Source organism: Anomaloglossus baeobatrachus, chromosome 9 (genome assembly GCF_048569485.1).
Source record: "Anomaloglossus baeobatrachus isolate aAnoBae1 chromosome 9, aAnoBae1.hap1, whole genome shotgun sequence".
Lineage (NCBI taxonomy): Eukaryota > Metazoa > Chordata > Amphibia > Anura > Aromobatidae > Anomaloglossus > Anomaloglossus baeobatrachus.
In genome coordinates, this window is record NC_134361.1 from 40,680,254 (window position 1) to 40,697,253 (window position 17,000).

The window sequence follows — 17,000 nt, forward strand, 5'->3', positions numbered from 1 at the left end:
GGAGAGGCAGCAGGGTGAACGGGTGTAGGCCGGGCCCCTCAGCCGCAGCGGCCGATCCCTCGGGAATACAGGAACGTGGGTCTCTTACCCGTTCCTCCAAATCTTCCTCCACCTCGCATCTCCGCATAGCAGCCACCGCTTCCACCATGTCGGCCTCCCACTCCTCCAGGAGGAGCTGCATGCGGACCTGCAGACGGCTGCTTAGCTGGGCGGTCCGGACTTCCACCCACGCCGCCATGCCGGGCGCGGGGACCACGGTGTTGTTGGTCGGACTCAGCATCTTTAGCAGCGGCCTCTTCCAGGAACCAATAAATGGCCGCAGGGTCCTGGCGTCCCTGCTTCTATCGCTGCTCTCACATGCAGCCAGCCGATATCGCGTCCCCCTTAGCTCTTTTCGGGCCCTCCTCTTTCTGGGCGGGGTCTTGGCCTTCGCGCCTCTACTACTCGAGAAGATGCTCGAGCGGGAACTTTTCGCGCCAAAGATGGCGGCTTCTGAAATTTTTCTGCCGGATACCTCCGGCGGTAACAAGGCGCACCTCTACCAGACGGCAGAGCGGTAAGATCCTGTTCGTGACGCCAAGTTGTCGCGGGCGGGGAGGAGGGTGTCAGCACACCACGCTTACCCCTTCTGCTCGGGTCCGGCGGTTGCTGCTCAGTGGTGGCTCGAGCTGTGGGCCAGATCCCGGGGGTTCTCGAGCGGCACTCCTCGCCCGTGAGTGAAAAGGGGATTTTGGTTGGGGAGATTGTTTATTGTCCGTGACGCCACCCACAGTTGTGGTGATTGAGTGTACACCACCGCTGCTCTATATGGGGATCCCGGGGATGGTGAGGCGGAGCAGCCAGTTGTTGTGTTGTCCCTCCGTGGGTAGGGGTTGGTGATCCCGGGGCCCAGTGGGGTGCAGGGGCGCAGGGGCAGCGCTGTGCCTTGCGGCACTGAGGTACTCACTCAGCCAGTAAACACGACACAGTTCTCGGTAAACAAACGGCTGGTTGGACGGGTCCCTCGGACGGTTCACGGTGCTGCGGTTCCCTGCAGTTAGCGGTGACGGTCTCTTCCCTGCACCTTTGAAATGTCTGTTTGGTAGCGATGGCTTCCCACCGGTTACCCGCTCCCCGACTACAATCTGGGCCGGCGCAGGCCCTGGGAAACTGGTGCCTTGGCGGTGGCGGTGTTTCCCCGTTGTGGTTGGACCTTTGCCGTCAATCAGGACTTGCTTGTTGGGGGATCTACGTCCCCTTCACTAACGGATTTGGCAATTTATGGCGACTCCTAGCCTTGTCGGGATCCGAAAAGCCCCTGCCTTGGTGCTGACTGCCCTTTGTACACTGCTCCAGACCCCCGGGTACACACAGCCTCCGTGGTCCTTCCAGCAACCTCCAGACAGTCCCACTGCAGACCTTCACCACCGTCTGCTGACCTTGCTGACTCCGTCTGGGCACACAGCCACAGACCAACTTCAGGCTTTCTGTCACTTCCACTGATGTTTCACTTTACTCTCGCTCCCTCCTGAGCTACACTCTGTTCACCTCCTACTCCTTCATGTTCCTCTCTCGACTCTCTCTCTCTCCAAACTCTAACTAACTGGTTTCTCCCGCCTCCAGAGCTGTGACCTCCTCGGTGGGCGGAGCCAGCCGCCTGGCCCACCCCCTGGTGTGAATCATCAGCCTCTGGAGGAAGGCAACAAGGATTTGTGGGTTAGCTGGTGTACCTGCAGGGAATGTGGGGTGTGTGTGTGTTGTGACCTGTGTCCCCTGGCTTGCCCAGGGCGACACAGTACCTAGCATGGGGACCCCCCTTCTTGCTTCCAGGCATAGCAACACCCTCTATGAGGAGGGCAACGCTACTGTGGCAACTGGGCCACTGGGGTGCCACATGGGCAATATGAAAATCACATATGAAACTAGATAAAAAGGGGACAAGTTGACTCAATCTTTGCATTGTGTGTCTGTGTGTGCCACACTTAACAGAAAGAGGAGCAGAAAACTGTCTGAAGACTTGAGAATCAAAACTGTTGAAAAATATCAACAGTCTCCAGGTTAAAAGTCCATCTCTAGAGATCTTGATGTTCCTTTGTTCACAGTGCACAACATTATCAAGACTTTTACAACCCATGGCACTGTAAAGCCTGCTTTACACCTTGCAATTAAGCATACGATATCGTATGCGATCGTACCCGCCCCCATCGTATGTGCGGCACGTTCAATTTGTTGAATGTGCCGCACAAACGAATAACTCCCCGTCACACGTACTTACCCTTCCATACGACGTCGCTGTGGGCGGCGAACATCCACTTCCTGGAGTGGGAGGGACGTTCGGCGTCACATCGACGTCACGCGGCAGCCGACCAATAGAAGCGGAGGGGCGGAGATAAGCGGGACGTAAACATCCCGCCCACCTCCTTCCTTCCGCATTGCCGGCAGGACGCAGGTAAGATCTGTTCATCATTCCCGGGGTGTCACACACTGCGATGTGTGCTACCCCGGGTACGATGAACAACCTGACGTCCAATTTTTAGGAAATGAACAACGTGCATGCGATGAACGTTTTACCGTTCAATCGCAATCGCACTTAGCTGTTACATGCTACAATGTAACTTACGATGCCGGATGTGCATCACTTACGACGTGACCCCGCCGACACATCGTAAGATATATTGTAGCGTGTAACGCGGCCTTAACTAATCTCCCTGTACCGATCAAGTCCTTTTTAAAGAGAGGAGACGATCTCTGACAAAATAAAGTCAAACAAATCAACTTTGCTCTGCAGCATGGCAGATACAGTGGCAAACAAAGCATTTTAGTTACTGTCTGTTCGTTTAAGAGGCACAAGATTGTTGGCTTCAATGCTCAGACAAGATTCAATTCTTTAAAATTGTAAATAAGTCAAATTGATAAAACATGGGACAATTTGACCTCTAAATGACCAGGTTTGAAAATACCATAGTGAACAGCCAACTTTGTTTATCATTATTTGCCTCTCCATATCTTTTTCAGTTTTGTCACTGACAAAAGACTTCATTTTATGTGAGACAAATATTAAAAAAAAAAATGTATGCTCTGCTTTGGGTTAGACTGGATTATTATGGTTGGGGTGCTATATAATTGCAATTTTTTAAGTAAATATATTTCTAAAGGTGCTATTGACATGAATTTCTCACCAGATGTCGGTAACAACCCATCCAATCCACATAGGCAAAGAAATTAAACCATAGATGTTCATAAATTAAGTTATGTGTAATAATGAGAAGTGACATCGGGAAAAAGTATTGAACACACTTTCTGAAATGTAATACTTAGTACAAAAGCCTTTCTTGGTGATAAAGCTTCAAGACACCTCCCGTATGGAGAAACTAGTGGCCTGCATTGCTCAGGTGTAATTTTGGCCCATTCTTCTACACAAACACTCTTCATATTCTGTAGGTCCCTTGAGCTCCTTCTATGAACTCTGAGCTTTATTTTGATCCATACATTTTCTTTTGGGTTCAGCTCGGTGGTCGGCTCGGCCATTCTAGCAGCTTTATTTTCTTTCTCTAAAATCAATTGAGTTTCCTTGGCTGTGTGTTTGGGTTCATTGTCTTACTGAAATGTCCACCCTCGTTCATCTTCATCATCTTGCTAGATGACAGCATTTTATTATCAAGAAGGTCTCAGTATATTTGTCCATTCATCCTTCCTTCAATTATATGAGGTTTGCTACAACCATATGCTGAAAATCAGCCCCACACCATAATGTTTCCACCTCCACACTTCACTGTTGGTATTTTGGAGGGATTTGCCTTTTGGCCTCCAAACAATGTGTGTATTATGGCATCCAAAAAGTACAATTTTGGTCTCATCTGACCAGACTATATTCTCCCAGTATTTCACAGGATTGTCTAAATGTTGTTGAACAAACTTTAAACGCGCTGGGACTTGCTTTTTATTCAGCAATGGAGTCTTGTGTGGTGAGTGCATACAGGCCATGAAGGGGGAGTGCATTACTTATTCTTTTCTTATAAACAATTGTACCTGCTGATTCCAGGTCTTTCTGTAACTCTACACTGGTCCTTGGCTCTTGGACAACTCTTTTAATAATTCTTTTCACTCCTCTTGTCTGAAATCTTGCTGGGAGCACCAGGTCGTGGCCGGAATATAGTGAAATGATGTTCATTCCACTTCCAGATTATGGCCCCAACAATGCTCATTAGAACCTTCAGTAGTTTAAGAATTCTTCTGTAACCAATGCCATCAGTATGTTTTGCAATAATAGCATTGCAAAAGTCTTGAGACAGCTCCCTGGTTTTACCCATCATGAGATGTTTCTATTTGCAATTCAATATATTTATGAGATAGCCAAGATGATTGTCTATAAAATGAAAATAGCTTCATGTTCGACGCTGTAGTAGATGGTGAGATATGGAGTTTGAAAGTCAAAAGTTCAAACGATTGTTACACTTCAGGCCCTGTCTGCATTCATGCACTCAGATAGTTGGGCAGCCTTCTCTCCCAGGCCATGATTCTGTATGGCTCCCATGGCACATTCCTCCACTTGTGTATTTACACAGGCCTGGACTACAGGACAACAAGATCTCACTGTACTTATCTATCAGCCCAAATGGATCTTCCTGACCCTTATAACAGGACCCAAATACAGCCTCCCCTAGGTTTGCACAAGCCAACCAATGCTGACTCCCTCTTCCCGAGTGCCTTATAGTAGCTATAGGATTGGTCTCAATGTAACGTGACCATGTAGAGTGGTCTTTACCTATCCATTCTGTTGAATCTATTTTGATGTTTCTTGTTTTTTTCACAGCTAAAAGATAAATACGGGCCTGTCTATACCCTATACTTAGGACCTAAACCTGGAGTCGTCATATGTGGCTACAAAGCACTGAAAGAGGCCTTGATTGACCAAAATGATGTGTTTGGTGAAAGAGGAGACTATCCTGTTTTTCATAACTTCATAGGAGACCATGGTAACAATATATTCTTTAAATGTTTTTTTTTTCCCCTCAAATCACTATTCTCTATGCAAACAATAGGGGATAACTTAGAGGTCTGACTGAAGGGATATCTAATGATCCCTGGCTTGGGGTTCTGGAACATTTGAGAATTCGACTCTGTAGCCCCATTATAAATGGAGTGGAGGTGACATCTTAACCTCTACTCCGTGCATTGTCTATTGGACTGCAGGAAATTATTAAATGCTCTGAGCATTCGTTTCTGGCAGTCCAAATGGCAATGAATAGAGACCAGGTTGATCATACGCACAGCTACTCTGTTCAAGATGGGGCTGCCCAGCCCCATTTTCGGAGGTTCCAGAGATCCATTTTTTGGGCTAGCTTGGTGTCTCAGCAGTCTGACCTTATTGATCATCATTTTTTCCCCATATCCTATGATCAGCAACTGTTTGCACAGTGTATATAAATACAAGTCTTAATTATATATCCCGGGAATTTAAGACTGCCTTACTTATGTTTTGGACATGCAGATGCATTCTTCGTTACAGTAGAGTTCATAGACAAATGACTTGCAACGAGCCAAGCACCTGTGTGATCATGACTAGTGATGAGCGGGAACTACCATGCTCAGGTGCTCAGTACTCATAACTAGTGATGAGCGGGCACTACCATGCTCAGGTGCTCAGTACTCATAACTAGTGATGAGCGGGCACTACCATGCTCAGGTGCTCGGTACTCGTAACTAGTGATGAGCGGGCAATACCATGCTCGGGAGGTCAGTACTCGTAACTAGGGATGAGTGAGCACTACCATGTTAGGGTGCTCAGTACTCGTAACTAGTGATGAGCGGGCACTACCATGCTCAGGTGCTTAGTACTAGTAACTAGTGATGGTTAGCACTACCACTACCATGCTCGGGTGCTCGGTAAGCATAACTAGCCTCCGCCAGGACCGACATCAGCTGATTTGTGGGGATACGGCTGATCAGACATTGATGACCTATCCTAAGGATAGGACATCAATGTCAAAGTATTGGACAACCCCTTAGGCTACAAGTATATTGGAATATTATATACATTTCTTTTATAAATTTTATGTTTTTGTTTGTTTTTTTTCTTTGCTGAAACTTTCCCTTTAATTTCCATGTTATCTTGATATAACAAAATGTGGCAAAAGTTCTATAAAGGCTCAAGTGTAAATATCGTACTAAAATATTAAAAGGATTTAATTAGCATAAAAGAGATTAGCTTAAATATGCAATACTGTATGTCTGGATCATAATCTTAATTATGCAGGTGTAAGGAAACATGAGTTCACACTCCAATAAAACCCAGGTATGTTGAGGTTATATGAGGCTTGAATTAATGTCTTGAAGTAATGCCTCCACCTGCGTGACTTGGCTTTCGATGGGAATATTTTACTAAATAAAACACAGAAATAATCCTTAGAATGTGTTCTTTAATTACTGATATTCACTTTCCACATAACCACCAGACAACTGAGTATGTGGCGCCCCTGAGGCTTCCGTCGCCACAGGTTATTGCACCCCATCAGCGGTGTGATGCCCCATTCTGGGTGAGGAAGGGAGTGAACACCGGTCCCCTGGTAAATCCACACTACACCCATTGCTAGGAACACACTGGGACAAGGGATAGTGGCAGTAACCCTCCCATGCTGCATGCTGGGAGGGGTGGTAAGACCCATCCCTGCTCCCATAGGGTGGTAGCTTAGCAACCGGGGGGTGGGGAGAGCCAGCCGAGTGTAGAAGCAGAGAGGAAGGTCAGAGTTACAGTTTACCTCAGAGAGTGAGAGAGTGAGGAGCCAGCATGTAGCTGTGAAAGGGAAAGGAGCTCTGTGAGTTCAGAGTGTCCGTACAGAGAAAGCAACAGAAGAAGGAGAGAGAGTGCGGAAGGAGGAAGAGGTCTGCAGGAGGCAGGCAAGGAGGAGAAGAGAAAGGAAAGAAAGCTCCAAGTCAGTCAGGAGCTGAGAAACAGAAAGAGACGCTTCCTGGTGAAGATCCTGGGACTCGGAGGGTCCAGGTGACACCACGCAGAGAACAGAAGGAGTCGCAGGGCCACGGGTAGTCTGTAGAGCTGTCCAGGGCAGTTTAGAGCTGCGGTGGCCTGTTCCACAAGAACATCGGTGGAGGGATCAAGCTGCAACAGGGGACGGTCCCTAGAGACTGGAGGAGTGCAAAGATCATCTCCAAACAGTAAAAACTGAGGCCCAGGGAATGTTGTAAACTCCCCGGGCCAGAACCCATAGCAGACCTTTCAGAAAAGGGGTAATCAGCCGACAGGTGACCCCCCAGCCTGGAGGCTGTAGTGGAGGCCAAGCCAGGTTTATCCTATCAAAGGCAAGGCTAAGGAAGACAGCAGAAGATAGAGACACTAAAGAGAAGGGTACCGGCTTTTACTCTCAGAATCACTCAGAAACAGCGGAGGTCCCTGACAGTGGTCCCAGCAGTCCAAGGGCCCTGGGCCCTGACAAGAATTGTGAGTAAAGAACTTGAACTGCACCCTTGAAGTTGCCTCTGTTATTTCATCTGCATAGACACTCACAAGCACCAACAGTGCCCCGGGCATTGCTCCACCTGTGGGGAGTAGTACCACCATTGCTGCCATATCATCCCCCGGAGGCCTCATACAGCAGCGGCGGCTTATTAGCCGCATACCACAGGTGGCGTCATGAACACAAACTTTAATTCAAGCCACATATTCAACTGACACCCACCAGGGCCACGGAGCCGGGCCCAGCCACCACTGACTACCACCGGACTAGTCCGGCCCGGCACCGGGTGTCCCATAGCCCTGGGGTGGGCGAGTCAACTTCACTTCTGCCAATGATCAACAAGTTGTCTGAATCCGTCACGGAAGAAGTAGACACTATGCTTCTGTAACCAGCCTCTCACAGTTCTCTCAACTTCTTCATCAGATGGATAGTGATGTTAATGCAGATATTCTTTCATTATCCAGAACAGATGGAAGTCAGACAATGCCAAATGTGGACTGTATGTGTGGCGCCCCTGACCTGGTCAGGCACCACTGAGTACTGCACCCATGCTGGGTCAGTGCAAAACAGGTAATCCCAAAGGCCGGTGTGAGCAAACACAGACACTGGTAACCAGGACACACACACGCAGCTTAGAGGGGACCCCTGGGCAGACCCAGGGAGGGGGCCTAGCCCTCGCATCCCAGCGAGTGGTGGGTGTGGGACCTGGAGATGAACAGTTGTGCAGAGGCAGCCGAAGGAGCAGGAGGAGTGGAGCGGCATCTGGAGGGTAGAGCGGAGAAGCAGGACCCTGCAAGACACTGCACCTGTTAGTGGCTGCTGGCGGGGGAGAAAGGCTACCCAGCGGTGCCACCTGAAAACCACCTAGGGCAGTAGCAAAAGGTGGCTGAGTAAGGGGACCGCCGGTAGTCCAAGCCCGCACGGGGAAACAGGTCCCCAGAGCAGGAGCCCATCTAGTAGGCCTGCCAAACCTGCTGGTGAGGGCACTTTATGCGCCTCACCAACCATACAGAGTCCGCAGCTACAGCAGCAACGAGGGGGCCTATAAGGAGGATTGAGCCTGGAGCCATCTTACCTTGGTCCACGCTGCCCGCAAATGGACCAGAAAGGGAAGAACGGCAGTAGCGACTTCCCTGGACGCATCCCACAATACACTTCACGTCAGGGGTAATTCGAAACAAAGAGGGCTAGGAAGGCGAGTCAGCAGTCACCCCTGGATCAGCCTGAGGGATACCTGGTTCCACCTGGTTCATCATAGCATCGCCCAGGTTAACTCACCTCTGCCACCTGAAAGTGAGTAAAAACCCTGAAAGACTTTGCTGCTTGTGTGTGAGTTCTTCTGCGACCTGTGGTACTACACACTTCCACTGGGCCCTGGGGCCAGTCTCACTCTCAGGAGGCCACAATAACTAACTGCATCTACCATCAGCCCCAGGCGCTCCCTAAACTGCAGTGGCGGTCACCCCCTGACCGCAATTACCGAGAGTGGCGTCACGATTCCCATTGAAGTCAACCTGACCTACCTGTGGCCAGAAGATTCCCAACACGTGAAGTCCCTGAAGAGACCTGAAGGTAATGCGGGGCTCCACATTTGGAGGATGCCGTACGGTGGTGAGCTTCAGTTTCTGAAATTCTGCTGTGGCGGCTTGTGAAGTGTGCGGTCTGGCATTGCGTAGATCAACACAATCGCCGTAAACAGCTTGCAATCTCTGATGAGTGTCCTTTGGGGTGACAGCTTCTGCTGTCAAAAATTCAATGACAGCACATTGCTTAAAGGGAACCTGTCAGGTGCAATATCCACCCATAACCATGACCAGCTCTGGGTACATATTTCTAATTGCTGCCTAACAGACCCTGTATCTAGTAGCATAGTATCATAGTTTTTAAGGTTGAAGGGAGACTCTAAAGGCCCTGTCACACACAGAGATAAATCTTTGGCAGATCTGTGGTTGCAGTGAAATCATGGACATATTGTTCCATTTCTACACAGCCACAAACCTGGCACTGATTGTCCACAATTTCACTGCAACCACAGATCTGCCGCAGATTTATCTCTGCGTGTGACAGGGCCTTAAGTCCATCTAGTTCAACCCGTAGCCTAACATGTTGATCCAGAGGAAGGCAAAAAAACCCCCAATGTGGCAAACAAGTTCCAATGGGGAAAAAATGTCCTTCCTGACTCCACATCCGGCAATCAGACTAGTTCCCTGGATCAATACCCTGTCATAAAATCTAATATACATAACTGGTAATATTAAATTTTTCAAGAAAGGCGTCCAGGCTCTGCTTAAATGTTAGTAGTGAATCACTCATTACAACATCATGCGGCAGAGAGTTCCATAGTCTCACTGCTCGTACAGTAAAGAATCCTTGTCTGTGATTATGATTAAACCTTCTTTCCTCAAGACGTAGCGGATGCCCCCGTGTTCCAGTCGCAGGCCTAGGTGTAAAAAGATCTTTGGAAAGGTCTCTGTACTGTCCCCTCATATATTTATACATTGTGATTAGATCCCCCCTAAGCCTTCGTTTTTCCAAACTAAATAACCCCAAGTTTAATAACCTGTCTTGGTATTGCAGCCCACCCATTCCTCTAATAATCTTGGTCGCTCTTCTCTGCACCCTCTCCAGTTCAGCTATGTCCTTCTTATATATCGGTGACCAGAATTGTACACAGTATTCTAAGTGCGGTCGCACTAGTGACTTGTACAGAGGTAGAACTATATTTTTTTCATGAACACTTATACCTCTTTTAATACATCCTATTATTTTATTAGCCCTGGCAGCAGCTGCCTGACACTGGCCACTAAAGTGAAGTTTACCATCCACCCATACACCCAAGTCTTTCTGTGTCTGTTTTACCCAGTGTTCTACAATTAAGTACATAATCATAAATGTTATTTCCTCTACCCAAGTGCATGACCTTACATTTATCTACATTAAACTTCAATTGCCACTTCTCAGCCCAATCCTCCAATTTACATAAATCTCCCTGTAATATAAAATTATCCTCCTCTGTATTGATTACCCTGCAGAGTTTAGTATCATCTGCAAATATTGAAATTCTACTCCGCATGCCCCCAGCAAGGTCATTTATAAATATGTTGAAAAGAAGCGGGCCCAATACTGACCCCTGTGGTACCCCACTATGAACTGAGGACCAGTCCGAGTACGTACCATTAATAACCACCCTTTGTTTCCTATCACTGAGCCAGTTTTTAACCCAGTTACACATATTTTCCCCTATCCCCATTATTCTCATTTTATGTACCAACCTTTTGTATGGAACCGTAACAAAAGCTTTTGAAAAGTCCATATACACAACATCCACTGCATTTCCCTGGTCCAGACTTGAACTTACCTCTTCATAGAAGCTGATCTATTGGTTTGACAGGATCGATCCCTCATAAACCCATGTTGATACTCTGTCATAAGGTTATTTTTCTTGAGATACTCCAGTATAGCATCTCTCAAGAAACCCTCAAGGATTTTACCAACCGTAGAGGTTAAACTTACCGGCCTATAATTTCCCGGCTCAGTTTTTGTCCCCTTTTTGAATATTGGCACCACATTTGCTATGCGCCAGTCCTGCGGTACCGACCCTGTTATTAAGGAATCTGAGAAGATTAAAAATAATGGTCTATCTATCACAGAACTCAATTCCTGTAGTACTCTGGGGTGTATGCCATCCGGGCCCGGAGATTTGTCAACCTTAGTGATTTCGAGACGGCGGCGTACTTCCTGCTGGGTTAAGCAGGTAATATTCAAGGGTGAATTTATGGTATCACTGGTCATGTCATCTGCCATGGCATTTTCTTGTATAAAAATCGTAGAAAAAAAGTCATTCAGCAGGTTGGCTTTACCCTCATCCCCTTCCACCATTTCACCAAGACTATTTTTAAGGGGGCCAACACTATCGCTTTTCAGTTTTTTACTGTTTATGTAGTTAAAGAATATTTTAGGATTATTTTTACTTTCTCTCGCAATGAGTCTCTCTGTCTCAAACTTAACTAACTTAATTTGCTTTTTACATATTTTATTTAATTTTCTATAATTATATAATGCCTCATCACTACCTACCCTCTTTAATTCCTTTAAGGCTTTCTGTTTTTCTTTTATTGCTTCCCTTACAGCTCTATTTAGCCATAGGGGTTTCCTCCTATTTCTAGCATGTTTGTTCCCATAGGGTATATTTTCTGCACAAGCCCTATTCAGGATGCTCATAAAAGTCTCCCATTTGCTTTGTGTACTTTTATTACTTAGTACATCATCCCAGTTTATTGCACTAAGATCATCTCTCAACCATTTAAAATTTGCTTTCCTGAAGTTTAGTGTCCTTGTATTCCCTCTACTAGACATCTTACTAAAGAATACATGAAAACTTATTATTTTGTGATCACTATTCCCCAAGTAACCCCCAACTTGTATATTTGATATGCGGTCTGGCCTATTGGTTAGTACAAGGTCTAGTAGTGCTCCCCCTCTTGTGGGGTCCTGTACCATTTGTGAAAGGTAATTATCTTTCATTGTTATCAAAAATCTATTTCCTTTGCTGGAACTGCAAGTTTCTGTTCCCCAATTTATATCAGGATAGTTAAAGTCCCCCATAATAATTACCTCTCCGAGACTCGCTGCTTTATCAATTTGCTTTATGAGGAGATTCTCTACCTCTTCCATAATATTCGGCGTCTTATAACACACCCCTATCAGTATTTTATTATTCATTCTCCCCCCCCTTATCTCCACCCATAGGGACTCTACATTCTCAGTACCCTCACATATGTTGTCACGCAGGATGGGTTTTAAGGATGATTTTACATATAGACACACACCTCCCCCTCGCTTATTTGTACGGTCATTCCTGAATAGGCTATAACCCTGTAAATTAACAGCCCAGTCATAGCTCTCATCCAGCCATGTCTCTGATATCCCCACTATATCATAATTTTCTTCCAACAATATTAATTCTAATTCCTCCACCTTATTTGTGAGGCTTCGGGCATTAGTGTACATGCACGTTACGTATGACTCTGTACCTGTATTCCTGCTTACTGTATTGACTGTCCTAACCCTTCCCACCGTACCACCCCCAATTTCATTACTTGTGCCCTGGTCACTATCTGCACTACATTCCCCTTCTATAAAGTGAATACCCTCGCCCCCCATTCCTAGTTTAAACACTCCTCAAACCTTCTAGCTATTTTCTGCCCCAGCAGAGCTGCACCCTCCCCATTAAGATGCAGCCCATCCCTAGCATAGAATCTGTAGCCAACTGAAAAGTCGGCCCAATTCTCTAGGAACCCAAAACCCTCTTTCCTACACCAATTCCTGAGCCACCTGTTAACCTCCCTGATCTCTCTTTGCCTCTCTGGTGTGGCTCGTGGCACAGGTAGTATTTCCGAAAATACCACCTTTGAGGTCCATGCTTTAAGCTTACAACCTAATTCCCTGAAATCATCTTTAAGGACCTTCCACCTACCTCTAACTTTGTCATTTGTGCCAATGTGTACAATGACCGCTGGGTCCTCCCCAACCCCTCCCAGTAATCTGTCAACCCGATCAGCGATGTGCCGAACTCGAGCGCCAGGAAGACAACACACTGTTCGGCGATCCCTGTCTTTGTGACAGATTACCCTATCTGTCCCCCTAATAATTGAGTCCCCCACTACCAGTACCTGTCTTGCCTGCCCTGCACTCCTATTCCCCCCTTACTAGAGCAGACACTCCTCTAGCGTTCAGAGGTCATGCCTTGCTGCAGCAATGCTACCCCTGTAATGTCATGACATCCCCCTCATCTGCCAAGTTTGCAAACCTATTGGGGTGTGTCAGTTCAGGACTAGCCTTCCTAGCACTTTTCCCTTTACCCTCCTTTCTAATTGTCACCCAGCTACCTACCTCACCGTCCTGCCGCTCCCTACTATGATCCACCCCCACATATGACCCAGCAAGCTGCTGCTCAGTGAGCAGCAAACTCCTTTCCATATTGCTATTGCATCTCAGAGTTGCCAGCTGCTCATTTAGATCCAGTATCTGGGCTTCCAAATGTGCAACTTGCGCACATCTCGAACAACAGTATGCACCCTCGAACGGCTTTTCAAGGACTGCATACATGAGACAAGATGTACACTGGATCGCATTAGCAATAGTGGAGCACATTTTCTAATGGGGATAGCACTAAAAAAATGTTAAGTAATTAAACAACTAAATACAAACAATTCTACTCACACTTACTTTTGCTCACACTTTGCTCACTCACGCTCACAATGAAGAAGACAGGCTAAAATTCACTTATCCCAGAAGGCACTGGGAATATGCAAATTATCCTCGCAAGACTCCTTCCCTGGTTTTCAGAAGTCTTCCTTCCGGCTGTAACGGCTAAAACCCGGTTCTCCTTGAGCTCGCGGTGACTCTTCACTTGCGGCACCCCAGGGTTGCCACAGTAACAACACAAAGGGTTAACTCCCCACACACAACACCAAGACCTCCTGGCCAGAAGGGGGAGACCAAGCTGCTTCCCTGTATATTCTGGTGGGGGGAGGAAATGGTGAGTAGTTTCAGTTTGGAAGTTCAGTGCAGAGCAGAGCACTGAGGAGACAGGATCTCTGCAGGTTGGAAGCTGGCTTTAGCTCACCTCAGGATCCACTGACCAATTCCAGGCCTAGCTGAGGGTCTGAGGAAAGGAGACAGATTGCACAGAGAACAGTCCTGGGAGGCAGAGCATTACAGAACTCACCCCAGTGGAGCACACAGAACGGATGCTGGATCCGAGACTGCAGGTTACATACTGAACAGTTACCACCAGAGAAGTGAAGATTCCAGATCTTTCACCTGTACCACAGACACAAGCAACATAGGAGAGTTCAGGAACATACTAGGAAGGACTCGAGTTGCCTGTCAGGTCGGTACCTAGGAGCAGAACAGAGCAGAGCCGGCTGCATAGTTCACAGCAGCAGGGCCACAGACACAAAGTGCAGGCAAGGAAGCCAAAACGGCCCGGCTGGGTGGGAGAAGCCCTGAACCCCTTACAGACTCCGTGGACAGTACTCTGCTGAATACCATCATCAGTAAAGGACAAAGAAACTGCAAAACCGTGAGTCTGCCTGTTTATTGTGCTCGTGTCCTGCACTCCCCCTATAGACTAACACACTGCCCCGGGGAAAAGGCTCTACCCGTGGGGAGCCGTCCCATCTCAAGCTGCCTTCCATCACTCCGGAGGTTCTGCAGCAGCGGTGGTCATCTCTGATCACATTCCACGGGTGGCGTCACGAACACAACCCCCCCTTTTTATTGTGGAACCAGGGAGCACAGACCGGGTCACGACACCGTGATCCCCTTTCCAGAAGCGACCCCTTGGCCCGGTTCTGGGTATCCCCTTAACCCCTGGCGACACACACTTATCCCAGAAGGCACTGGGAATATGCAAATTATCCTCGCAAGACTCCTTCCCTGGCTTAGATAAAGAGAGCTTTCGAAAAAGTATGTCTAAAGATCCTTTATGATATGCTAATGAGGGCAGAAACTAGTCGCAAGGTGCTAGTGTACCGCCCCGCGCTCGGCTGCAGCCGAGCCGCTCGGATCCGGGCTCGTTGTTGGGTGGCTCGAGCGCCTCCGGACCCGGGGTCATTTCACTCTGAAAGGATGCTGGCGCTATGTAGGGGGCTGGTAGGTAGGTGTACGGCCGGAGCCATGTTTGAGTTCGTGACGCCACGCACAGGATGTGGTGAAGGTGTAGATACCTCCGCTGCAGTTACGGGGCACCCGGGGGAGATGGTTATGCAGCAAGATGTTAACCCCTCCATGGGCAGGGATTATGGCCCCGGGACCCATTGGTGAGAAGTAGCTGGGTGGTGCAGGGCGATGCACAGCCGGAGGGCACTGTGGTACTCACTGTTATTGACACACACAAGTCTCTGGTAAACAAAGTTGATGATGGTCAGTGCCCGCAGCCGGCTGCGTCTGGTCCCCCACCCGGTTCGGTGGTCTTTGCCTTTTTCCTGCACCATGTAGTGTGTATGTGGACTGCCTTCGCTACAGCGACGGAGTCCGCTCCCCGGCGGTATGTATATCGGGAAAGGCCGTTTGCCCGCAGACTCTGGCCTGTGGGATCTCTCTGCCTGTGCGGTGGCTTTCTATCCCCCTCGGTGGGCTGTTGTCTTCAGTCGGGACTTGGGTTGGAAAGGACCTATAGTCCAGACCTCAATCAGTAAATTAACTCAGTCCAGTGGCTTATGGACCTAGTTTCAGGGTCTGAGTACCCCCCTGTGTGCTCCAGCTTCCAGTCAGTTCCCCGGGTGAGTACCGGCGGGCCACTACCCTGTCCCGGTCCACCACAGTTCCACCTGGCCGTCTTCCTGGCTCCTGCAGGCTAAGGCCACCGTATGCCTCCTAGACAAGGTACCAGGGCTACGACCCTGGCACCTGTCAGTTCCCGCTGCAGACCTGTTACCACAGGCCTGCTGCACTCTCCTTCACTCCTCAACACTCACTGCACTGAACTGACTGAACTGACTGTTTGTTTCCTGTCTCAGGCCCTCTGAACTCCTCGGTGGGCGTGCCAACCGCCTGGCTCCGCCCCCCTGGTGTGTCCATTAAGCACTGAGGGAGGTGACTAGGGTTTGTGTGTTTGGCTGGTGTTACCTGTGTGGAACTGGTGTTGTGCGGGGCTCTATTTGTGACTACCTGGCTAGTCTAGGGCATCACACTCCCCCTTGGTTAATTACAGACTGTCCGCGGGCTGTCTGACCACCACCGTTTATTTTTCTTTCAGAACTGGAAAAAGATAAAAGAGACATTACAAGTATAATAACATATATACAATTATGAAGGCTTTTTGGTTCTTCCCTTGACGGGAGGCATTCTGCTTAAACGTTGCAAACATGTAAAAACATTTTATTAAACCGGGAACGGGATGGGACCAGGTCCTTTCAGTTGCCCACCCAAACAACCTGAACCTTTATGCTGCCTCTAAAAACAGGTCAGCACCCCTTTTCCCCAGTCCAGGAATCGGGTTCGGGTCCGGGTGTTGCCCAAACGGGCCGGGCACAAAGTTCCATACCCGGCAGTCTCTCAAAGGCCCCACGTCCAGGGGACCCCTGACCCGGAGGGTAGTCACTGGCTGCAATGGTGACAGGGCCTCGGCCTCCTCTGCCGCAGGCCCTTTCTCCAACCAGCCTCCCCGGGGTTGCAGGACCTGAAAGGGGGGTCCGGTATTATTTACAAACATTCACTCCTCAACACTCACTGCACTGAACTGACTGAACTGTTTGTTTCCTGCCTCGGGCCCCCTGAACTCCTCAGTGGGCGTGCCAACCACCTGGCTCCGCCCCCTGGTGTGTCCATTAAGCACTGAGGGAGGTGACTAGGGTTTGTGTGTTTGGCTGGTGTTACCTGTGTGGGACTGGTGTTGTGCGGGGCTCTATTTGTGATTACCTAGCTAGTCCAGGGCGTAACACTAGATCCTGCGCTCATTCCGCCCTCTTAGCATGTTAGCACACCCACAGGGGTGTGCTAACATTCTGTTCAATGCACATGATGCAGCGTCATCATCGGTAG

At 48.5% G+C, this 17,000-nt stretch overlaps 1 protein-coding gene across 2 annotated transcripts in view; it reads left to right on the forward strand.

The window, feature by feature from the left end:
* Positions 1–17,000, forward strand: part of LOC142251110 (cytochrome P450 2F3-like) — a 121,443-nt gene that overhangs the window by 74,870 nt on the left and 29,573 nt on the right. For both annotated transcript variants that reach the window (XM_075323626.1, XM_075323625.1), the window contains exon 4: positions 4,793–4,955. In XM_075323626.1, coding sequence (XP_075179741.1) covers positions 4,793–4,955 — 163 coding nt within the window. The remainder of the gene's footprint in view (positions 1–4,792; positions 4,956–17,000) is intronic.